General features: G+C 44.6%; 1 protein-coding gene across 2 annotated transcripts in view; it reads left to right on the top strand.

Moving 5' to 3' along the window:
- The window catches only part of LOC139406795 (3',5'-cyclic-AMP phosphodiesterase 4B-like), a 171028-nt gene that overhangs the window by 112117 nt on the left and 33591 nt on the right, over window positions 1–25320 (top strand). For both annotated transcript variants that reach the window (XM_071149833.1, XM_071149834.1), the window contains exon 5: window positions 3168–3217. In XM_071149833.1, the coding sequence (XP_071005934.1) occupies window positions 3168–3217 (50 nt within the window). The remainder of the gene's footprint in view (window positions 1–3167; window positions 3218–25320) is intronic.

The following is a 25320-nucleotide window of genomic DNA, read 5'->3' as shown; positions in this document are numbered from 1 at the left end:
TCCACACTCCAAGACTGCTTCCATCACGTGGACTGGGAGATGTTTCGTATTGCGTCAGATAACAACATTGACGAATACGCTGATTCGGTGTGCGAGTTCATTAGAACGTGCGTTGAAGATGTCGTTCCCATAGCAACGATTAAAACATTCCCTAACCAGAAACCGTGGATTGATGGCAGCATTCGTGTGAAACTGAAAGCGCGAACCACTGCTTTTAATCAGGGCAAGGTGTCTGGTAACATGACCGAATACAAACAGTGCAGCTATTCCCTCCGCAAGGCTATCAAACAAGCTAAGCGTCAGTACAGAGACAAAGTAGAATCTCAATTCAACGGCTCAGACACAAGAGGCATGTGGCAGGGTCTACAGTCAATCACGGACTACAGGAAGAAATCCAGCCCAGTCACGGACCAGGATGTCTTGCTCCCAGGCAGACTAAATAACTTTTTTGCCCGCTTTGAGGACAATACATTGCCACTGACACGGCCTGCAACGAAAACATGCGGTCTCTCCTTCACTGCAGCCGAGGTGAGTAAGACATTTAAACGTGTTAACCCTCGCAAGGCTGCAGGCCCAGACGGCATCCCCAGCCGCGCCCTCAAAACATGTGCAGACCAGCTGGCCGGTGTGTTTACGGACATATTCAATCAATCCCTATACCAGTCTGCTGTTCCCACATGCTTCAAGAGGGCCACCATTGTTCCTGTTCCCAAGAAAGCTAAGGTAACTGAGCTAAACGACTACCGCCCCGTAGCACTCACATCCGTCATCATGAAGTGCTTTGAGAGACTAGTCAAGGACCATATCACCTCCACCCTACCTGACACCCTAGACCCACTCCAATTTGATTACCGCCCAAATAGGTCCACAGACAATGCAATCTCAACCACACTGCACACTGCCCTAACCCATCTGGACAAGAGGAATACCTATGTGAGAATGCTGTTCATCGACTACAGCTCGGCATTCAACACCATAGTACCCTCCAAGCTCGTCATCAAGCTCGAGACCCTGGGTCTCGACCCCGCCCTGTGCAACTGGGTACTGGACTTCCTGACGGGCCGCCCCCAGGTGGTGAGGGTAGGCAACAACATCTCCTCCCCGCTGATCCTCAACACTGGGGCCCCACAAGGGTGCGTTCTGAGCCCTCTCCTGTACTCCCTGTTCACCCACGACTGCGTGGCCACGCACGCCTCCAACTCAATCATCAAGTTTGCGGACGACACAACAGTGGTAGGCTTGATTACCAACAACGACGAGACGGCCTACAGGGAGGAGGTGAGGGCCCTTGGAGTGTGGTGTCAGGAAAATAACCTCACACTCAACGTCAACAAAACTAAGGAGATGATTGTGGACTTCAGGAAACAGCAGAGGGAACACCCCCCTATCCACATCGATGGAACAGTAGTGGAGAGGGTAGCAAGTTTTAAGTTCCTCGGCATACACATCACAGACAAACTGAATTGGTCCACTCACACAGACAGCATCGTGAAGAAGGCGCAGCAGCGCCTCTTCAACCTCAGGAGGCTGAAGAAATTCGGCTTGTCACCAAAAGCACTCACAAACTTCTACAGATGCACAATCGAGAGCATCCTGGCGGGCTGTATCACCGCCTGGTATGGCAACTGCACCGCCCTCAACCGTAAGGCTCTCCAGAGGGTAGTGAGGTCTGCACAACGCATCACCGGGGGCAAACTACCTGCCCTCCAGGACACCTACACCACCCGATGTCACAGGAAGGCCATAAAGATCATCAAGGACATCAACCACCCGAGCCACTGCCTGTTCACCTCGCTATCATCCAGAAGGCGAGGTCAGTACAGGTGCATCAAAGCTGGGACCGAGAGACTGAAAAACAGCTTCTATCTCAAGGCCATCAGACTGTTAAACAGCCACCACTAACACTGAGTGGCTGCTGCCAACACACTGACACTGACTCAACTCCAGCCACTTTAATAATGGGAATTGATGGGCAATGATGTAAATATATCACTAGCCACTTTAAACAATGCTACCTTATATAATGTTACTTACCCTACATTATTCATCTCATATGCATACGTATATACTGTACTCTATATCATCGACTGTATCCTTATGTAATACATGTATCACTAGCCACTTTAAACTATGCCACTTTGTTTACATACTCATCTCATTTGTACATACTGTACTCGATACCATCTACTGTATCTTGCCTATGCTGCTCTGTACCATCACTCATTCATATATCCTTATGTACATATTCTTTATCCCCTTACACTGTGTACAAGACAGTAGTTTTGGAATTGTTAGTTAGATTACTTGTTATTACTGCATTGTCGGAACTAGAAGCACAAGCATTTCGCTACACTCGCATTAACATCTGCTAACCATGTGTATGTGACAAATAAAATTTGATTTGATTTGATTTTAACATCCTTCTCTAGAATGACTCCACTCGGAACTGGGGTGTAAAGCTTCAGTCGGAAAGATTTAGTGTAGGGCATCCTTCCTCCTGCACCCTAGATATCACCCTGATATTGTCGGTCTGTCTCTAGCATGCTGTAAGATACTGGAACGCAAGCTCTCCTATTAAAACGCTTGTTTCGAATAGCCTGCCTCATTGAAAACCCAAAGCCTCCATGACCTACATTAATCTCACACTCTCTCTCTCGCTCTCTCCTTTTCACACACGGCGCACTCACACACACACACACACTCTCGCAGACACACTTCACACACGTAGTTAAACACAATTGCAGGCACACACACGCTCATACACACACACTCAGTGTGGATCAGGCAGATGGGCTTTGAGTTGTTGAATGAAAAGGTTGAACGCAATTCACATTTTATTCCTCATTTGCCTTGTCCCTTTTTCAATCTCATTCTCTCTCGGTCTCTCATTCTCTCTGTTTCTCCCCACCTGTCTCTTGTCTCGCTCTCTATCATTTTCTCTCTCACACAATCGCTTTCTTTCAGTGTTTCTTTTTTAATCCTCACAGACATTCTTATGCTCCTCTGTCCGTATTCCTCTGTTTCTCCTCATGTAGAGGCACTTAACCGATATTGGCTTAGCAGATGTGATTGGCCATTACACAATGTAACGATCTGATGTAGGCCTATCAACATTTACTTCATGTCCATACTGATAATGTTATTGCATTTTTTTTTTCTCTCCTCAGGAGGTCCCCTGTGGCCACTCAGCCTCCCATCACCAGAGTCTGTTTGCCAGGTAAGACCACAATGCACTGCTCTCTCCTACAATGCATCTTCTGTCCCAAAAAAAGTGATATTGGTTTGTCTGTCCATCTGTTTGCCACTGACTCACTGACTGTTGTTTGAATCAGCCTAAGTCTTAAAACACTGTCTCAATGTCAAGACTGTTCTTCTGGTCTCTCGTCTCTCCGATCTTTCTCTCTCTTTCTCCTTCTTTCCCTCTCTCTTCTCTTGATTTCTTGAGACCCTGAGACCTCACCCCTGACCCTGTCCCTCCCTGTCATCGGTTCAGATATATTTAGTCTGTATTTATCACTGCTCTGATGGGAAGTTTCAGAAAACCTCTTACTCTCACCACTCTATCCCAATGTCTTTATCTTCTCACTGAAAATACAACAACGTGAATCTTGCTCATTAGAAATGTACTGGACCCATTATTAGGGAGTTGAGACAATGGTGTGTGTGTGATTGGGAACTCCTTATTGTGTCCTTGAGCTTAATGCTCTCAGCCTACACTACATCACTAGCTATCAAGCTGTGTATATGGGTGATGTTGTTATGGCAGCCTGTTCTACTCACACTAAGGCCTTTTTGTCACACACACACACACACACACACATGAATGGTGAGACAAGAGAGATAGAGGAGCTCTCCAAAATGTTGATTAAACATAGCAGGATAAGTGTGAGATTTCGTTAGTGGTTAGCGTCACAATGAAGGAGTCTGGGATGCCATTGAGTCTCCTGCTACAGACAGTCATAACACAGGGAGCTTACTTTCATGCCTCTCATTCCTCTCACTGTGTTATGCTAGACACTTCCAGTCATTGGACTTACAATACAAGGAATGCAAGGACAGAGGAGTCCACTTTATTGTTGGCCCGGTTGATTTACAGGATTAATAACATTGACTTCATCATTCTGGTTAACCTGTATTACAGAAGTACGCCCTTTTATTGCATCTGTCTCATTTTGAAGAGGTTTGACTACTGTGCCTAGTTCCCAGAGAAAGAGAAGACAGATTGAAATAGAGAAGAGCAAGTGCGTGATGTGAGAGTGCATGTGCGTCCATATGAGTAGGCCTACATTTGCATTTCTGTATGTGCAATGCAAAGTGTGTGTGTGTGTGTGTGTGTGTGAGAGAGAGAGTGCATGTGCATCCATATGAGTAGGCCTACATTTGCATTTCTGTATGTGCAAGTGCGCAGTGTGTACGTGTTTTTGTAGGTGTATGTTGTGTGTATGTGTGTGTGAGAGAGTGCATGTGCGTCCATATGAGTAGGCCTACATTTGCATTTCTGTATGTGCAAATGCACAGTGTATAGGTGTTTTTGTGTGTTTAGAGTGGAGTCCTGCACTAGTGTGTTTGTGTATCAGAGTGTGTGTGTTCAAGCGGGTGTGTGTATATGAGCGGGTGTGGGTGTGTTGCTGTGGGAAGGGAGGTGTTCCTGTGTGACAGTGGTGCGGGGCCCTGATTGACGTCAGCCCGCCTGCATGTGGCTTTTGTTGACTTCCTGTCAGCACAGATGGACAGACCAGCACTTCCAGTATCTGGAGAGGGAGGGCTCATCAGGTCCTGAGTGTGTGTGTGGGGGGCTTCCAATAAGCAGATTACTCTACCTATTGAGTAAATCCATCCAGGGTCGTGCGCTGTCAGTCTGATACTTGATGCGATTTCCTATCAGTAGTTTCAGTTCAAAGTCTCCTCAGAGAGCATCATCACTAGCATGCTGCTGGCAGTAGCACAGGAGTAATTGACTGCAGTGCTGAAGGGTTGGACATTTTGATTGGAGATGTTTTACCTTCATTGAGCTCATTGTGAATGATCAGATAGACAGACTGCACTCAGCCGATCCTCCAATAATACATTTTTCCTCACTTGCTTAGGTTAGCTTAGGTCATATCTAGACACAAAGCCGGTGGATGAGACATGCACATATTGTAGCTGAATGCTTTGACTGTGTTGTCGGTTACCTTCTGCATAGCTACTCTGCATGAAGCCACCAGGAACATGACACCGCCCTCTATTCATCACTCCCTCGAGAGCGAATTTTACGGTGCCGTTTTTTTTCTCCACGGGACCTATAGTACGGTATGTGTGCACAACATTTTGGGATGGGCCTAGTAAAAACATGTCATTTAATGTTTTTTTTTTTAAAGTATTACTTTTTAATTTGGCATGAATACAACCCGTCATGATGTTTTCATCTTATTGTCGAACAAATCACTTCAAACCTGCGCATTTTTCGCCGAATAATTGCCATCGTCCAAAAAGTGCACTGTGCACTCGAGTCATTTGATGAATGGAAAGAAACACCTGTTACGAAACACCCCAAAATGTAATGAAATTGGGTGATTGTCATTGGGTCTACACTCTTGAAAGAAGTTATTAAATTCATTGATGCGTCTTGCTGACATAATTACCTTTTTTTTGCAGAAAGAAAAATTGGGACACCTGAAAAGGGGCTGAAATACAGGACTGTCCCAGGATGACAAGTGCAGACACATGAAAAAAAAGTACAAAATGGAAACCATGAAACAGAGACGAGGGTGTTCGTTTAATTTGGAATAAGCTTTTAATCTTGATATTTACCACTGTAGCAGCACAAATTGCATTGCATTTTAAACAAATAGGACAATTTGTTGACCCCCACTAAAGTTTGACTTTGTTACATTTAGGGGGGTTCATGTCTGACAGCAACCCCCTGGGCCCCCCTTAATTTGCACTCTGACTCCCTCACCTCTATCCCATTCCAGATCCTCTTTTCTTCCCATGCTCTGAGAGGTTGAATTCCCTGTTCCACCTGTACCCCCCCCCCCCCCCCCCATCCCCTCTATGACAGTGGGTGATGTAACTCTACACCCACCCCTGGCTTTTTCTGTCTCGCCCTGGAGACAATGAGACAGAGGGAAAGAGTGATTCCTGTCCCATCCTCCCTCTGTCTGCTCCCCCTCTCTTTACGGGCTGGCGGAGGAGAGGAAACGGAGGGCAGGAAGAGGGGAGCAGATTGATCCTGTTATTGGCCTGTTGTCCCTGCCGTAAAGGAATGCGCTGGACGGACTGACATAACCCAGGAGGTGTTTTTGTGTCTGGCAGGCAGGGAAGCTGTGTGTGTGTGTGTGTTGCCACTGTGTTTGCTCACTCAGCGGACTGGGGGAAAAATAGGATGCAGTCAGACAAAGGGCCATTGTCTCTATGCCCACACCGCACAAACACGTAGGCGCTGGTAGAAACACACACACACACACACACACACTGGTCTGCGATCTGCACACTCGCAGTTCACGCAATGTCATGGCACGAGCCGTGATAAGTGTTAGGGACAGGGCCTCATCATCTGTTCTGTTATTGTTGTGTATGTTGTACAGCACGGGAGAGAATGGAACAATCCACAAGACTGTATACTATATCTTGTGCAGTAGAGAATGGAAATAACCACACACAGACTCCATAAGGTTATCAGTACCTATTGTTCTTATCACAGTGAGGACTAGCACAGCGGGGACTGTTGTCATAACTTCCCACCGGCACACTAAGTGACACGCGCCATGTAGCGCACACCGCAGCGGCAGGCCATGCAGGGAATTGGAAAAACCCAAGTGCCGTTTCTCACGGTGGCCGTGATGATGGACAGATAGAGGAGAGAGATAGAGGAGAGTGATTGTCACTAATCACAGATGACTATCAGAACAGGTTGGGGATGTCTGCCTGCTTCCTCGATTCCTGTGCATTTCTCGCCAGAGGAATGTTGCTGTTCTGTTGCTGTGATGGTCATGCATAACAGAGGCCTCTGTTACTCTGTCATAGTTCTAGAATCACAGAGGAAGTGTTTTCCCCTGCCTGTGTTGACTGGACGATGGATAGTGGAAACACATACAGTCAGGTCCAAAATTATTGTCACCCCTGATAAAGATGAGCAGAAATAATACAAATACTGAGCTATATTGTATGCTCCAAATTTTATTTTTGTTAATTATATTATGAAAGAGATTTTGTTTAACGTGTAATATACAAAACCATCTATTTAAAAAAAAGATAGCCGTCAAAAGTATTGGCATCCCTGTTTTCTGTACTCATCCCTGTGTTCAGCAACCTCCCTTTGCAAAGAATATGGTACTGAGCCTTTTTGAAATGTTTTATGAGATTTGAGAAATATTGGGAGGGCATGCAAAATCTTTCCAGATCCTTGATATCTTTTGGTCGGCGCCTTCTTCAATTCAAACCGCAGGTTTTCAAAGTTGGTCCAGAGACTGAGATGGCCATGGCAAAATAATGATTTTGTGGTCAATTAGCCGTTTCTTTGTGGATGTTGAAGTGTGCTTGGGGTTATTGTCTTGCTGGAAAAATCCACTTGCTGCCAAGTTTCCGTTTCCTGGCAGAGGCAACCAGGTTTTGGGCTAAAATGACCTGGTACTTGGTGGAGTTCATGATGCTATTGACCAATGGAAGAAAAACAGCCTCTCCACCAGCATATTTTATAGGTGGTATGAGGTTCTTTTCTGCACATGCATCCTTCTTTCAACGCCAAACCCACCACTGGTGTGCGTGGCCAAAGACCTCTATTTTCTGACACCGGTTCCAATCCCAGCCAATGCTGTTTATCAAACTCCAGGCTTTTACATTTGTCGATTGCTCTCAATAGAATATTTTCTGGCAACCCTTCCAAAGAGCCCATTGGCATGGAGATGACATCTAAGTGTAGATTTGGAGACTTGACCCGAAGATGCGACCAAGTTCTATAATTAGTTCTGTAATTAGGTAAATCCGCTTTTAGTTTTAATGCACCTGATTGCTGGAACTTACTGCAAAATACACTGCAATTGGACTGCTTCTTAATTAACACAGCGCGCATCCAACCCGGAAGCCAGCCGCACCAATGTGTCGGACGCTACACCGTGCACTTGCGCGATGAGACAAGGAGATCCCTACCGACCAAGCCCTCCCTAACCCGGACGACACTAGGCCAATTGTGCGTCGCCCCACGGACCTCCCGGTCGCGGCCGGTTACGACAGAGCCTGGGCGCGAACCCAGGGACTCTGATGGCACAGCTGGCGCTGCACTACAGCGCCCTTAACCACTGCGCCACCCGGGAGGCCCTTTGGATCTGTCTTTAAGCATGACGTGGCTTCCTAATCGATCCCACTTCCAACATTAAAAGGTCTCTGTGCGTGCGTGTGGTGATGGGTGTGTGTGCGTGTGGTGATGGGTGTGTGTGCGTGAGTAAAAAGGCCTGTGAACCTTCAGGCTTCCTTCACACGATGTATGTTTGGCTGTATAGAAAAGTGTTAACAGTCTGGCTTTTAAGTGAAAGTCCCATTGTGAAGCTCCATTGTCAGACTATTTATCCGTGATGCCTGACATTATCGCAATGAGAGGCCCTGTGTTATTTCAAGCTAAGCTCAGGAGTAGTGTTTGCTTTGGCATTCGGTAAGCCTAGTCTAAATGTATGGCTAAAGTGGTATGAACAATGTAAGACTGTTATGTAATAGGGCAGGGTTAACACCCCCCCCCCCCCCCCTCAAAAAAAAACTTTTTTTTTTTCCCCCAAGTACTACACAGCTAATTGAAATATTAAAGGCTTGATGATGAGTTGGTCATTTAAATATTTAAATCAGCTGTGTAGTCCCAGGGAAAAAAACAACATGGGGGGCCCCAGGACCGAGTTTGGGAAATCCTGCAATAGGGCGTAGAGAGAGACACATGGACATGCACATACACACACAGGTACACCTGCATGCATGCAAGAATGCCCACACACACACACACACACACACACACACACACACACACACACACACACACACACACACACACACACACAGCAAAGGTTACAGGTCTGTTCCCAGGAGAAGGCGTATGATGGCTGCCCATTAGAGAAAGCCAGAGTCTTTCTTAAGCATGTTTGATGACTTTGCCAGGTGTGCCAAGTTTTGCCAACTCTCAAAGAACAAAGTGATTCTTCTCAGATCCTGCTTTTGCCTGCTTTTGTCAGGTTCCCTAAACCTTTCCTCGCGCACACAAACAGGAACCCTCAGGAACACTCGTATTATACCTCTCGTTGAGTTAAATGAAGTCTGGAGCTAAGGTAAGCACTGTTATAAAACAGGAGAGAGGTAAAGATAAACATAGCCCCTGCTATATTTGGTAGTCCCCTTAAGGGGCCCTATCTTGGCTCTTCATTGTCTAAGAGCATCCCCAGATGACCCTCTAAGCTTTAAGCACATATTTGGTGAGGGCCCCTCTGTGTCAAAGTTCCAGCAAATCACTGAATCATCTTGGAACGTGGCTTAATTTGTGGTTAACTTTAAACCCGATGTTATGAACCTTGATTTAACCAGTAAATTGCAACCACAGCACTCAGTACTTTTAAGGCATAAGAATGTGTCGTCCTATCATCGCTGGTTCCTAATATTCCAACCACCTGTTTGCAGTCAAGGCCCTTTATAGCTTAGGGTGGAAACATGAGCTCTTTCTCTGAATTCAATCAAGTCTGGCCACTTTTTAAGTAACACTTAATACGTCTGTTCTCTTTAAGCCCTGGTGCTCTCTCTGTGTGTGTGTGTGTGTGTGTGTGTGTGTGTGTGTGTGTGAGAGTGTGTGTGTGTGACTGTGTGTTCGCTCTGTTCTGTAGCTGTGCCAGGGGTCCTACAGTATAATAAATGCCTAGGCTGTAATGACCTGAGCCCATGCAGGCAGGGAATGAAGAGGTACTCTTCATCATCCTGTTTATCAGTGTTAATTAATATGCCCATCCTGGTCTGACCCTGCTGCTAATACAATGCTGGCGTGCAGGAATGTAACAGAGAGGTCACTGAGGGGCGATGGAGAGAAAAGAAGGGCAGAAAGATGGGGAGATGAGAAAAGACGGTTAAGAGAGATAAGGAGTCCCTCACTAACAGATCAAAGCTGCAGGAATGCACCCTTAGAGATCAGAGAGAAGAGAGGAGAGGAAGAGCGGAGAGAGAATGGGGACGGGGAAACGTGGGGTCAGTGGTATTAGGAAAGTGTGGTTAGACTGACAGGGAGCGAAGAGGAAGAGAAGAGCGAAAGTAAGAAAGGAAGATGAGAGAAGAAAGTAATGAAGGTATGAGGCTGCCCTCTGGTGAAGTATGCCAAAGTCACTGTGTGAACTGATAAGGACCCTTGTACTTTTCACTGGTCAAACTAACTTTGTGTGTGTGTGTGTGTGTGTGGCCAGCCTTGTACGTGTGGCCCAGTATGCGACTATGCATCGCGACCTTAGCCTTGCGTTCCCAGGCGGTACATGCTATACCTGCCCTGCTCCTTCTCTCTACGTGCTGCCAGCCTGGGCTCTTTGTTATGAGTGTACACATGCACTGACACATCCTCCTAGCGCTAACTGTGCTAATCCGCTCTCATCCACATGTAGTCTCTGCCTTTATTTAGCCGTCTCGGTGACTTGCCTCTATATCGAACAGGCCCAGCTGGAGGTGAGGAGAAGCCAGGGGCTCGGGTAATACTTGATACCACACCGGGTGCACCTACCCTCACTGACACAGAGGTGGCCATCTGCCAAGGACTGGGATGTGGTTCCCTCATGACCACAGCTATACATATTCAGGGATAAACACACACACACACACACACACACTCAGACAGCTGATCTCAAGCATTCCCCCTTTGCAGTTACACACTTAATTAAGAAGTGATGACACTATCAGACATTTGCCCTTCTCATGGTATCCCTGTTGGCATCGGTACCGGGTCCTATGGCACATCTAGCCTTTCTGAATGCCACACCCATCTCTCCCTGTTCTCTAACACAGCACGTCCACTAAATACCATACCGGCATGCCACGCACTGCTGCCTGTTGCCAAGGCGATTATTAGTCCCTGCTGCCCTGCCGGGGGTCAGCCACAGTGTGTGTTCCCGGTCAGGACAACCCACATGCATGCACATACACAGTATTCCTTTTCCCTGTAGTCTGCAATAATGATATTGGGCAAAAGATACTCCTACCCCCAGATGACAGAGTGTTGGGCCCACTTTTCTCCAGCCCAGTATTATCCTGCCCTGTGGTCCTTTACAGGATTTCTGTCCTATAATATTACCTCCTGTCATCCACTCTTTACTGTTTCCTGCTCACAGGCCCCAGAAGGAGCAGGCAACCAGGCAGAATTCTCTAGTAGCCAGTAAGCGTGAAAGAGTGAAACCCTAGAGAGAGTGCCGATGACGGTCAACTGATTTAGGCCTCTAGTCTAGCTGGGAAGGAAAGAGAAGGGTAGCAGGGCCAGGTGGTTCTCTGTTCTCTAGTAATCAGGCAGGGAGGAGTGAAACCCATGAGAGGGTGTTAATGGTGGTCAACTTATTTCAAATGTTTATTGGAACTGGCCTCCGGTCTCTGGTCTCTGGCCTCCGGTCTCTGGATTCTGGTCTCTCTCTGACGGCAAGAGGAGGGACACGCTGAGCCAGGCTGGACCCGGTTCTCTGGTAGGCAGGCAGAAAGGAGCAGTGTGAAACCCAGGGTTTACAATGGTCAAGTAATTTAGCCTGCTAACTGGATTTGGCCTCCAGCTGAAAGGAAAATGTGTTTTTACTGATTACAGATAGTCTATTCAGTTTCTATGGAACAATGACAATGAAACAGCTTTGCGAGCATGTGTTCCGTAACTTTGACAAAGTGTCCTCATGAAGAGTGTGCGTGTGTGAATGTGTGTACAGTGTCTTTGTTCATTGAGTGTTTGTTTTCTGCAGTGTCAGTACAGACACATTTCCCCAGAACCAGAGTTCCTGTTCTGGGATAAAAACAGCGCAGAATTTCCTTGAGTGGTTCCGGAAGAGAAGTGAAGCGGGCTTGTGATCACTGGGCAGTGTGTCCATGTGGCCCCCTGGGGCCTTGGGTCTGTAGCAAACAAGGCTCCTCATAGGTCTCCACTAGATAAGAACCATGTCTGATGGATTAGTTACTATTCGGTGGTAGAAGTTACATGGACTTAGAATCGACTTCTCAAGTATGTTTGATACAGTAGACGTGCAGTATTTACCGCCTACTAATCCTGCCGTGTAGATAGACAAGACCCAGGAACCACAAAAAGAAACAAAAACAGACTTGTAATTGAATGATATTGCGTTCAGTTATTTTATTGGAGGGTCAATACGCTCATCCGTGATTATGATCCAGCTCCTGTGGGTGTAACGTTAATCTCCCAGGGAGTCAGTCCTCCTAGCGTGCCCAGGCTTAGCGTGTGACACAGCCTGTCATGTGACTTTTTCCGTAGGGGTTAGGGAAGACAATACAGGGCATTATGGGGACTCCCTACAAAATCCCCAGGACTAGCGTCAGTATCACAGCCCCTCTCCTCGGGGTAATAATAATCATAATACATGTATTTTATATTGCGCTATTCATCACAAACATGAATCTCAAAGTTGATTTGAAAACAAAACAAAAACAGATCTGGCAGTTGACGGTTGAGGGTCTTCCACAGCTTCAGATGTCTTGGCAGTTCTAACAAGGCCGGCAGTAGCTTGAGCGGAGGGAAAATCGATGATACAGACATACAGCACACGGAGTATACCAAACATTAGGAACACCTTCCTAATATTGAGTTGCAACCCTACTTTTGCCCTCAGAACAGCCTCAATTCGTCGGGGCGTGGACTCTGCAAGGCATTGAATGCGTTCCACAGGGATGCTGGTGTCACGCCCTGACCTTAGTTATCTTTGTTTTCTTTATTATTTTGGTTAGGTCAGGGTGTGACAAGGGTGGTTGGTTTAGTTTTTGTATTGTCTAGGTGTTTTTGTCCTGTCTAAGTTTTTTTTTTTTTTATCTATGGGGTTTTGGTATTGTCTAGGTATATGTAGGTCTATGGTGGCCTGAATTGGTTCCCAATCAGAGACAGCTGTTTATCGTTGTTTCTGATTGGGGATCCTATTTAGGTTGCCATTTTCCATTTTGTGGGTTATTGTCTATGTGTAGTTACCTGTCAGCACTCGTGGTGTATAGCGTCACGTTCGTTTTGGTTCTTTGTTAAGTATTTTTCCTTCATTAAAAGAAGAATGCATGCTTATCACGCTGCGCCTTGGTCTCATCAATATGACGAACGTGACAGCTGGCCCGTGTTGACTCCAATGCTTCCCGCAGTCGTGTCAAGTTGGCTGGATGTCCTTTGGGTGGTGGACCTTTCTTGATACACACAGAACTGTTCAACATGGAAAAGCCTAGCAGCATCGCAAACCGGTGCACTTACATCTTTTGTCTTGCCAATTCACCCTCTGAATGGCACACATACCCAGTCCATGTCTCTAGGTATAGAAATCATTCTTTAACCGGTCTCCTCCCCTTTAGCTGCACTGATTTTGAAGTGGATTTAACAGGCGACATCAATAAGGGATCATAGATTTCACCTGGTCAGTCTATGTCATGGAAAGAGCAGATGTGAATGTTTTGTCTACTCTGTGTATCTTATTGTATGCAAATGCGAGCAAGGTTTTAAATGATTATGTTTTAGACAAATATTATGTTTGTTTGGGCGTCTAGCTGTCAATTTGCAGTCTGCAAATGATTTCTAATTATGTTCCGGCTGAATCGAGTTGATGCACTCTAGTATATACTATATCCTATTAGTTTAACTAGACTAGAATGACCTCTTCCTCCATAGTATATACCACAGCGGGCAAGCGAGATCCTCTCACACTATAGTATACACCACAGGTGCATATCCTGTTGGTTAACCTGGAAGGACATTTACCGCTATAGCAAAGGCCTGTTGGTTAACCTAGAATGACCTTTTCTACTATCGCAAAGTCACATTGAGTCCTATAGTAAGGTGTATGGTATCCTAACCTCAAACCCCAAAGGGAGGCTGTTGTCCAACAAGTCGTCCATCGTCTGTTGACACGAATGAGTTCTTGACAGGGACACTGCTTTTATCTTTCACAGTATGACATAACACTGCTATTCCCTCTCGTGGCCTGTTATAGAGCACATACTGCGTGTCATCGTTACAGCCCGAGGGTTGACAGTGAATTTAGCTGAGTTTTGTGTGTGATGAATTTAGGTTTTATACGATCTTAATGCACTTAACTGGTTGAAAGTGAGACTTTCTCTGATTTTGTGGGTTTATTAGAGTTGTTAGGTAAGATGTTGTTTTTTCTCTCAGGAGTACAGATGTGTGTTTTGGGGTCTTGTGCTCACATTGAAAAAAACAGAGAGAGGATATCTTGTTTGAAATCACCAGGGAGCTGGATGAGGCTGTACTTTATAATCAGAGATAAGTATATTTACCTTCACACTCTGAGACAAGGACAAAGTTGACAGGAGTGTTTGTCTGCTTTTACAGTAGTGTGTAAACTTGAATAAGACTTGAATAAATCAAATTCTTCTCAATATAAACTATTCCGGGCAACAACTTATGACAAAAGTCAGCTATAACTCTACTCTAGCCAACCTGTTACTTGCCCAGCCTGCTCTCCCCCAGGCAAAAGCCAAGTAGGTGTACTCTTTCCAGGAACTCCCTTCAGCTACAAAAGTACCATCATGATTGCCCCAAAACACATTCCTACCATAAATGCGTAATTTTCCATGGACATTCTGTATAACATCATAAACAACAGTTTTACATAAATACACACTTTAATAACTTGTGCCATAACTTATTCTTTAAGTGTCACAATACACATTCATGAAGTAATTCACCCCCGGGATAATTCATCACTTTGGTTATTCCCGTCAACCAATAAATGTTCCCCGATGACTGATGGACTAATTTGTTTTTTTGTTGTTGGTCTCACTGTAATTGACCGTTAATTAACATAAACACATTTAGCATCTCCTGGCTTCCACACATAACCTGCAAGCCAGTTGAAAAAGTCTAATAAATCCATGTGAAATAGCCTACACCTTCACAATAAATCCATGAGTTGTTTTAGACAGGCCTAAAGAAACATAATATGAAGAAAATGTGGTCTATTTCAGAAGAACAGAATAGCATACTCTGAGTTGTCCTTATGTTAGGTCCTGATGTGGCTTTGCCAAATAGTTGTGGGCTACACTAGGTAATTTAGCAGACAAGATTAGCTTATAATTCCGTGGCATTATTTTATATTATTTTATAGTATGAAGAATACAATTGAACAAAGCTGAATAAAATCTAAATATTTTCTCCAAACGATTTGAGGGAGTGCGGACATGCGGCTATTCTATGTCGAGCAGTTAACAAAGTAATAGGTATTCCTATATGCTTAATTTAGAGTTATTAATGTAGCTTTAGTTGTCCTACAAATGTTGGGCTATATATTTTAGATTTGTAATACATTGTAAGGCTGCATGATGAGACTAATGATTGTTTTGAAATAAAGTTGCTTGAAAGGCATGAGCTCTGCTTGATTCTTTGCGCAGGCAGTACGCACTTCAATGGTCTCCCTCATTCACAATTTGACAAGCACTTGATATTGCCTCAAATTTCACAGCAGCATCCCAATTGTGAATGCACTCAACAACAAAAAAAATCCATGCCTTTTGCGGCCCAGAGTGCTGTGTTGTGCCCTTCTCCCTGAGTGTGCTGCGCAATCCGAAGTGATCGGGTCTTTCTCACAGGCTACAAGTGAAGACGGACACATCGGGGACGCAACTGCGTGCGTCCTAATCCAATTCCGAGGTGCATATTGAAGACATTTACTTTTCGTCAGCCAACAAGATGAGTAGGCCTAACGAACAGCAAAAACACTAGCCTATGTCGATCTACTATCCCCTGTAGTACAAAAATCGACCTGTTCTGTGCGAGACACTCTGGGACAGTTGAGGGATGTGATAGATCCTAAATGAATACAACCACGAGCATCAAAACATCATTTTACATGCAATGTCATTCAGATGACCATCCTACCCATGCTAGATTACGGAGACATAGTTTATAGATCGGCAGGTAAAGGTGCTCTCGAGCGGCTAGATGTTCTTTACCATTCGGCCATCAGATTTGCCACCAATGCTCCTTATAGGACACATCACTGCACTCTATACTCCTCTGTAAACTGGTCATCTCTGTATACCTGTCGCAAGACCCACTGGTTGATGCTTATTTATAAAAACCCTCTTAGGCCTCACTCCCCCTATCTTAGATATCTAATGCAGCCCTCATCTTCCACATATGACACCCGTTCTGCCAGTCACATTCTGTTAAAGGTCCCCAAAGCACACACATCCCTGGGTCGCTCCTCTTGTCAGTTTGCGGCAGCTAGAGACTAAAACGAGCTGCAACAAACACTCAAACTGGACAGTTTTATCTCAATCTCTTCATTCAAGCACTCTTACTGACAGTTGTGGCTGCTTTGCGTGATGTATTGTTGTCTCTACCTTCTTGCACTTTGCGCTGTTGTCTGTGCCCAATGTTTGTACCATGTTTTGTGCTGCTACATGTTGTGTTGTGTTGCTACCATGTTGTTGTCATGTTGTGTTGCTACTGTGCTGTGTTGTCATGTGTTGCTGCCTTGCTATGTTGTTGTCTCTCTTGTCGTGATGTGTGTTTTGTCCTATATTTATATTTTATTAAAAAAATATTTTTAATTTTGTGTCAGGAGTCTTGGCTATACCTTGAAGACGTACAATAAAGAGTCTAATTTGTTTGTGTCATTTTTATGGACATTTTTTTTTTTAAATCACCTTTATTTAACCAGGTAGGCTAGTTGAGAACAAGTTCTCATTTGCAACTGCGACCTGGCCAAGATAAAGCGTAGCAATTCGACACATACAACAACACAGAGTTACACATGGAATAAACAAAACATACAGTCAATAATACAGTAGAACAAAAGAAAACAAAAGGTCTATATACAGTGAGTGCAAATGAGGTAAGTTAAGGAAATAAATAGGTCATGGTGGCGAAGTAATTACAATATAGCAATTAAACACTGGAATTTTAGATCGGCAGAAGATGAATGTGCAGGTAGAGATACTGTGGTGCAAAGGAGCAAAATAAATAAATACCAGTATGGGGTTGAGGTAGGTAGATAGATGGGCTGTTTACAGATAGGCTAAGTACAGGTGCAGTGATCTGTAAAATGCTCTGACAGCTGGTGCTTAAAGCTAGTGAGGGAGATATGAGTCTCCAGCTTCAGAGATTTTTGCAGTTCTTTCCAGTCATTGGCAGCAGAGAACTGTAAGGAAAGACAACCAAAGGAGGAATTGGCTTTGGGGGTGACCAGTGAGATATACCTGCTGGAGCACGTGCTACGGGTGGGTGCTGCTATGGTGACCAGTGAGCTGAGATAAGGCGGGGCTTTACCTAGCAGAGACTTGTAGATAACCTGTACCCACTGGGTTTGGCGACAAGTATGAAGCGAGGGCCAACCAACGAGAGCGTACAGGTCGCAATGGTGGGTAGTGTATGGGGCTTTGGTGACAAAACGGATGGCACTGTGATAGACTGCATCCAGTTTGTTGAGTAGAATGTTGGACGCTATTTTATAGATGACATCACCGAAGTCGAGGATCGGTAGGATGGTCAGTTTTACGAGGGTATGTTTGGCAGCATGAGTGAAGGATGCTTTGTTGCGATATAGGAAGCCAATTCTAGATTTAATTTTGGATTGGAATGTTTTCCCAGATCACTCACACAAATAGTCATTGACACTGGTATATACACTGAGTGCACAAAACATTAAGAACACCTACCTAATTCGTCGGGGCATGGACTCTACAGGGTGTCGAAAGCATTCCACAGGGATGCTGGCCCATGAAGACTCCAATGCTTCTCACAGTTGTGTCAAGTTGGCTGGATGTTCTTTGGGTGTTGGACCATCCTTGATAATACACGCGAAACTGTTGAGCGTTAAAAACCCAGCGGCGTTGCAGTTCTTGACGTATTTTGTCTTGCCCGTTCACCCTCTGAATGGCAGACATACAATCCATGTCTCAATTGTGTCAAGATGAAAAATCAGGCCTGGAGGTGTGGTACTGTATTGGAACTGGATGTATGCTAGATGTCTGTAGGACCTAGATGGACATCCAGCACCTAACCCAGAGTTTTGTCACAGTCACATCACTCACTGTTGATGTTTTTAATGGGACCTCTGTTTTGTCTGCGGCATCATTCAAACACCTCTGCTAGTCCGTGACTGTGACTGTCAGTGACTGCTTCCGAAATGGCTGCTGTTTTTCTTCCCTCACACTGTTTATTGACCTATGGTTTGTTTTCTCATCGCTGAGAGAGGATGTGCTTTTTTTTTTTTTTTCTTCCTGCGTTGAACTGAGATGCCCTCTCTCTCTGACTCTCTCAGGCATGTGGGTACTAGGCCTGAGGTCATAGCTACCCTCAGAGTTAGTTTCAGTGTCTGCATTCACAGACACACCTCTCCCTCACAACCTTCACCCCACTGTGTTTACGTAGAGCTTCTGCAGGGATCCTGGATAACCATTTATGTGCTGGAAAACCAGCGAACATTAGCTCTAAGATAAAATTGATAAGAGGGATTTCAGAAACCAAAATGGGACACCCTCAAAATACATTTTAGTTTACATGGAGCTACGGTAATGTGTGTTTCATTTTTTATAAGCATTAGTAAAACCTCGATATCCCTCTTTGTAGACTGGCAGCCATCTATGAACCTCAAGTAAGGCCCGTTTCATACCCCAATGTTGATCCTCACTACCCACCTCTCTGAGTGAATGGCACTACCCTGTCATGCCAGGCCAGGCTTGGTCAATCTTGGCCACCACACATGCCTTGCTGCCACTATGAGACAATGTTGTGACAATGTTGTACTAGCCCTAACATCACATTAGTTCCACTCACCTGATTTAGAGGGGTTGGGTTAAATGCGGAAGACACATTTCAGTTGAGTGCATTCAGTTGTACAACTGTGACTTCCTTTCATGTTCCAAACAAACCCAGGCTGCCGAGGCAACCACCCATACTGTCCAAACATTACCATCTCCATGATATGTCAGTGTCACGCCTAAAGAAATCCCCTGGAAACATGACCAGTGGAACAGTTAGTTAGTGGAACTGTTATGTGTGCAGCAGAAAGGCACAGAGCTGACCTCTGTTGTCCCTGTGTGTTTAACTGTCCCTCTCTGCTCTGACCGCCCTGTACCAACAACACTACAGTACCTCCCTCTTCTTCCATTGTATACTGTGTACTCCCCTGGATACTGCCACAAGAGCACGTCGCACTCCTAGTGTGTGTTCAAATGTGCGTGTGTGTGTGTGTGCGTCCCTGTACGTTCAAGCATGTTTATGTGTGTGTGTGTGTATGTCTGTGCGTGTACAGATGTAGGATCTTAATTTGAGCCCGTTTTCTACAGAAGGAAAAAGAGTCCTGCAGCAACAGAGATTGTGAACGATTATGTGGATTATAATTTATGGACATTTTTGTCTCGTTTTTTTCGTAAGGGAAAATCAAGTCTAAAATGTCAAAGTGGAAATAACACACTTCAGAAGAGTTTTTTAAAACCTCAAATACATGACAGGTTTTAAACACTGCATTGCAGGACAGGACTCCTGTAAGTGGGGGATCAAATGAAGATCCTACATCTATGCGTTCGAGCGTGGGTATATGTGTGTGTATGTGACAGCTGCGTCGGTGTGTGTTTCTCCCTGACTGATGTCCTGTGGTGTTTACTCCAAGCCGAGGTGCGGAATACCACAGCTTGCTCCTAAACCCCATCGCCGGCCCTCTGCCCTGCCATCCCCTGGCCTCCATCTTTGATCCACACTCTGGTTATTTGCTCAAACTTTTGGAGACCGTATGACATCACAAATAATATTTTTCTTGGTATCCAACTGGAGTGTACTGTTAGGAAGAGTCATGATTCAAATCAAGCTAATGGACGTGTGTGTGTGTGTGTGTGTGTGTGTGTGTGTGTGTGTGTGTGTGTGTGTGTGTGTGTGTGTGTGTGTGTGTGTGTGTTTGTGTTTGTGTTTGTGTGTATGCGTGTATGCGTGTCGCATTGGCCAAACAAGTACATAACAGTCCTTTTTCACTCTTGGGAACAGGCCCTAAAAAGCCTAGTAAAAAAGACAGTTGTCAGTGGAGTTGTGTGAAGGTTAGGACAAGACCCTTTGGATATTTGCGAATGTAAGCAACCATACTGTACATCCAGCACAGTTTAGATAATGTTTCTGTTAGTATCAGCTATTTCATATCTCCACCTGGCACGGCCAGAATAGAACTGGCCACCCCTCAGAGCCTGGTTCTTCTCTAGGTTTCTTCCTAGGTTCCTGCCTTTCCAGGGAGTTTTTCCTAGCCACCGTACTTCTACATCTGCATTGCTTGCTGCTTGGGGTTTTAGGCTGAGTTTCTGTATAGCACTTTGTGGCATCTGCTGATGTAAAAATGACTTTATAAATACATTTGATTGATTGATATTACCTTCATCTAGGGCTGGGCGATATGGCAAATCAATTATCACGATATCTATATATTTTTTCAATCGATAACGATAATTATCACGAAATTAATCAAATAATGTTTAAAAGGTGCATATCTGCTTCCGACTCAACAATGCCTAATGCCTGAAAGAAACGTAGCCTAGTGGTTAGAGCGTTGGACCAGTAACCGAAAGGTTGCTAGATCGAATCCCCGAGCTGACAAGGTAAAAATCTGTTCTTCCCCTGAATTAGGCAGTTAACCCACTGTTCCCTGATATGCCATCATTGTAAGTAAGAATTTGTTCTTAAATGACTTGCCTTGTTAAATAAAGGTTATGTTTATTTATTATTATGTGAGTTACACATCAAATTATACTTTAAAGAAAATTATTCCATGTTTGCGGCCAGGGAGCACGTACCTGGGGTCAATTCAATTGATAAGCCTCTTGAAACCTTCCTTTTCGACTGTGCTAATTGGTAGCATGTCCTTAGCAATGCAATGCATAATATCATTTGTGATGTCTTTTGTCTTTTCGATGTTTGCTTGTAGGGCATAAACGCTGTCAGTGTTGACTGCTTCAGGCAAACATCCCCAGATTGGCTGGTGCTTGAGGGGCGTTTATAAATACCGTGGCGCAAACCTAAACCTCCTGCATGTTCCAAAGAGTGATTTTGCTTCAGATGTTGAAAAAAGGTTTGCCGTATTACCAGGCTTCGTAGCCACCTGTCTACGGCACAATTTGCACCGAACATTGCTCTGCTCTTTGTCGGACTTCAAAAAGCCAAACCACTTCCAAATTACTGAAACAATTTAACCCTTTTTATCAATAATTTCTTTGTTGGAAGCTGCTCCTTCTCCATGGCTATCACTGCCACTGTTCTCGCCTACATCACTCATTTTTTTGTGGTTAATAGTGGCGACTCCATCCCTCGAGGTGCTAAGTGGGTTTTAGTGGGCGTATACCTCTCCACGTTCATATTGTCACTTCTCCGCACGTTCCTGCTGCGTCAGAGGTGAAATGGACTGCTGGACCTAATTATTCTATATCGACATTAGCGAAAATGAATCTAAAGGTTTTTATATAGTTATTGGGGGAAGTAATTACCTCCGATAATTATTGATGTTGATTTATCGCCCAGCCCTACCTTCATCTATTTTCTGTTCGTCCTCTTATGGAGGTTATCTGAATATCTTCCGAATCAAACTATTATTTGTGTCACATACTTCAGAAACTGTTTTAGGCTGCAGGGATCTTTTCAAAAACGTTCTCTCTGGTTGGTGATGGTGATGGAGAGAGCCCACTGAACGGCCAAGGAAAACCAGCAGAACATCTGAATTTGGTTTCGTCAATAAGCGACGGCAGTCCATTTGTTATGACATTAAAGCACTGGCGTAGCTCACCCGGCACGTACCCACCTGACAGTCCAGAATATTGCATAACGCTTTCTTTGAAAGTCTTTTCTCCTCTGAACTCTGCGTTCGTTCGCTTGCCTCGTCCTGGTTGTGCCAAGGATATACAGCCTGTACTGGAAGCCTCTTAGACAGAAAACACCTGTGTTCTGTATCACATCTTCAATCCGTTGTGTGTGTGTGTGTGTGCGTGCGTGCGTACGTGCCTACGTGTGAGTGTGTCGAGCAAGTGCGTGCCTGCGCACACGTGTGTGTGTGTGTGTGTGCGTGAAGTAGATTGGGTAACAGGTGAACTCTTTAACACCATCATGTGCATAACGTCGAACAGGATTCCTGAACAATTCTATCTGATCAGGACAGGAGACATGCCAGTTTTTTTTCCAGTTGTTACTGTTGTTTTCTATGTAGCTGTTCTGTACTCTCTATACGTTACAATTCATCTCACATGTTGGTTGGCTGGTTTTGATGTAAGTCAGTCTCATGAAACATACCCCCCTAAAACCAGCTGGACTGATGACATCAGATACCTACTCGTCTTGTATAGTGTTAATCCCTTAGCTAATGCAGCATCCAGGTCATATAGCCCCCCCCCAGCCTTCTCTCACTCCCTCTATGCTGAGTGTCGGGTATCAGTCAGGCGCTGGCCTGGCCTGTAGAGTTCTGTTCAGAGGCCTTTGCAGCGTGTATATATTTATTTCAGAGGCCTTTGCAGTGCAGCGTTTATATTTTGCTTCTTACCACTACCCTCTTACCCCCTTAACCTTTGGTCCTCCATGTCTCCAGTGTCACAAACAAGCCCCAACATGAGCCCTCCAGTCAGGGGGTGGTCGACTGGTCAGGCAGTGTGTCTGCACTCTTCTCTCCTCACAGAAGGGCTATCTTTACCCACTAGCCTGCCTGGAACAGATATGGCATGACATTACTGTAGCTCTGACCTCAGACAGGGCTGGTTTACACCGTGGTCTTCTCATGGAAGAGCTGGTAAACTGTCTCACTGCCTTGGAATCAGGGGGAGAGATCTAGAATGAGGACTTTGCCCGCTGCATCAGACAGTGGTATTAGTGTGACTGTGGGTACATGTGTTCTTAACAACCACAGAGTGTCACAGCAGTTCCTCAGAACATCAGAGGAAAAAGTGTGTGTGACTCCGTGATGTGACAATAAACACACACACATGGTGGACATATTGTGCATTCGGAAAGTATTCAGACCCCTTGACTTTTTCCACATTTTGTTACATTACAGCCTTTTTCTAAAATGTATGATTTTTTTTTCCTTATCAGTATACATACAATACCCCATAATGACAAAGTGAAAACATTTGATTTGCAAATTTATTACAAATAAAAAAATACCCTTTGCTATTAAACTCTAAATTGAGCTCAGGTGCATCCTGTTTCCATTGATCATCCTTGAGATGTTTACAACTTGATTGGAGACCACCTGTGGTAAATTCAATTGACTGGACATGATTTGGAAGGTCTATATATGGTCCCACAGTTGACAGTGCATGTCAGAGCAAAAACCAAGCCATGAGGTCAAAGGAATTGTCCGTAGAGCTCCGAGACAGGATTGTGTCAAGACACAGAACTAGGGAAGGGTACCAAAACATTTATGCAGCATTGAAGGTCCCCAAGAACACAGTGGCCTCTATCATTCTTAAATTGAAGAAGTTTTGAACCACTAAGACTCTTCCTAGAGCTGGCCAACCTTCCAACAGGACAATGACCCGAAGCACACAGACAAGACAATGCAGGAGTAGCATCGGGACAAGTCTCTGAATGTCCTTGAGTGGCCCAGCCAGAGCCCGGACTTGAATCCGATCTAACATCTCTGGAGAGACCTCAAAATAGCTGAGCAGTGACACTCCCCATTCAACCTGACAGAGCTTGAGAGGATCTGCAGAGAAGAATGGGAGAAACTCCCCAAATACAGGTATGCTAAGCTTGGGGTGGCAGGTAGCCTAGTGGTTAGAGCGTTGGACTAGTAACCAGAAGGATCGAATCCCCGAGCTGATAAGGTAAAAATCTGTCATCCTGCACCTGAACAAGGCAGTTAACCCACTGTCTAGGCATTCATTGAAAATAAGAATTTGTTCTTAACTGACTTGCCTAGTTAAATAAATGTTAAAAATGTAGCGTCATACCCAAGAAGAGGTGTTTCAACTGAGTAAAGGGTCTGAATACTTATGTAAATGTGATACTTCAGTTTTTTGCAAACATTTCTCAACCTGTTTTTGCTTATCATTATCATCGGGTATTTTGTGTAGATTGAGGGGGGTAAAAACAATTTAATCAATTTCAGAATAAGGCTGTAACGTAACAAAATGTGAAAAATGTCAAGGGGTTTGAATACTTTCCGAATGCAGTGTATATGACCATGATGCCTGTTTTTGAGGCCATATGCAGAGGACTGTAATAGACCAATATTTCATTTCAATGCTTTTAATGACATTAAGTCTGTGTGGTCAAGCTGCTCAGAACACACACACACACACACACACAAACACACACACACACACACACACACGGTTGTCTCATCCAGTCATGTTTGTTCCATGGCATCTACACTTCACCCCGCAAACCATCCATCTCTTACAGTGTTGAATTTGTTTTTTGAGTTGTTGTTGCCAAAGCAAACTGTGTTCTTAAACCACTGTCCAGAAAAACACAGTTGTGTCACCATAAAATGTAACAAAACCACAACTTGACTCCACTACAGTTTTTCATTCAACTCCATATCAGGTTTTGGTGTGTGCCCTGCCCTAGAACAGGTTCTGAAAGCTGGAAGCATGCACCCAGTAAGTATTTGAGTTATGCCATTGACGTCAGCACAGTCATAAAGTAGATGGCTCCCCTTCCCCTCGAGTATTCCCCTGCCAGCAGCAGCCCTGTTCAGCCATAGGTTCCGTCTTATCCCACTGGGCACGGACTTTCAGCATGTAGTTTTTGATTTACATTTGGTTGAGTTATCAACCAATGTGAATTCAACAACAAAAAAATCAACAACAAAAAAAAGGATCACCATGTCATTGGATTTGGGTTAAACGTTAGGCGCAAAAAAATCAACAACAACAAAAAGGATCACCATGTCATTGGATTTGGGTTAAACGTTAGGCGGGAAAAAATCCTTTCCGTTGACCCAATCAGTTTTCCGCATTGATTCAACGTCATCACATTGAATTTCTTTGTTGAAATGACATGGTTTTGATCAGTGGGAACATTTATCCCAGCACAGATCCATTCAAACCCTCACAGTCAACCAAGCAGCCACACAGACAGATGCTTTTCTTTTGGGAATTTGGGAGAGAATACATAAGCCCCCTTTCTTTTGTAAAGCATAAAAGAAAAATCTCCTTTTTCCGATGTTTGTCAAT

Source organism: Oncorhynchus clarkii, chromosome 4 (assembly GCF_045791955.1).
Source record: "Oncorhynchus clarkii lewisi isolate Uvic-CL-2024 chromosome 4, UVic_Ocla_1.0, whole genome shotgun sequence".
In the NCBI taxonomy this organism is placed as follows: Eukaryota; Metazoa; Chordata; class Actinopteri; order Salmoniformes; family Salmonidae; genus Oncorhynchus; species Oncorhynchus clarkii.
The sequence above is the reverse complement of the archived record's forward strand: the minus strand, read 5'-3'. Positions and strand labels throughout refer to the sequence as shown.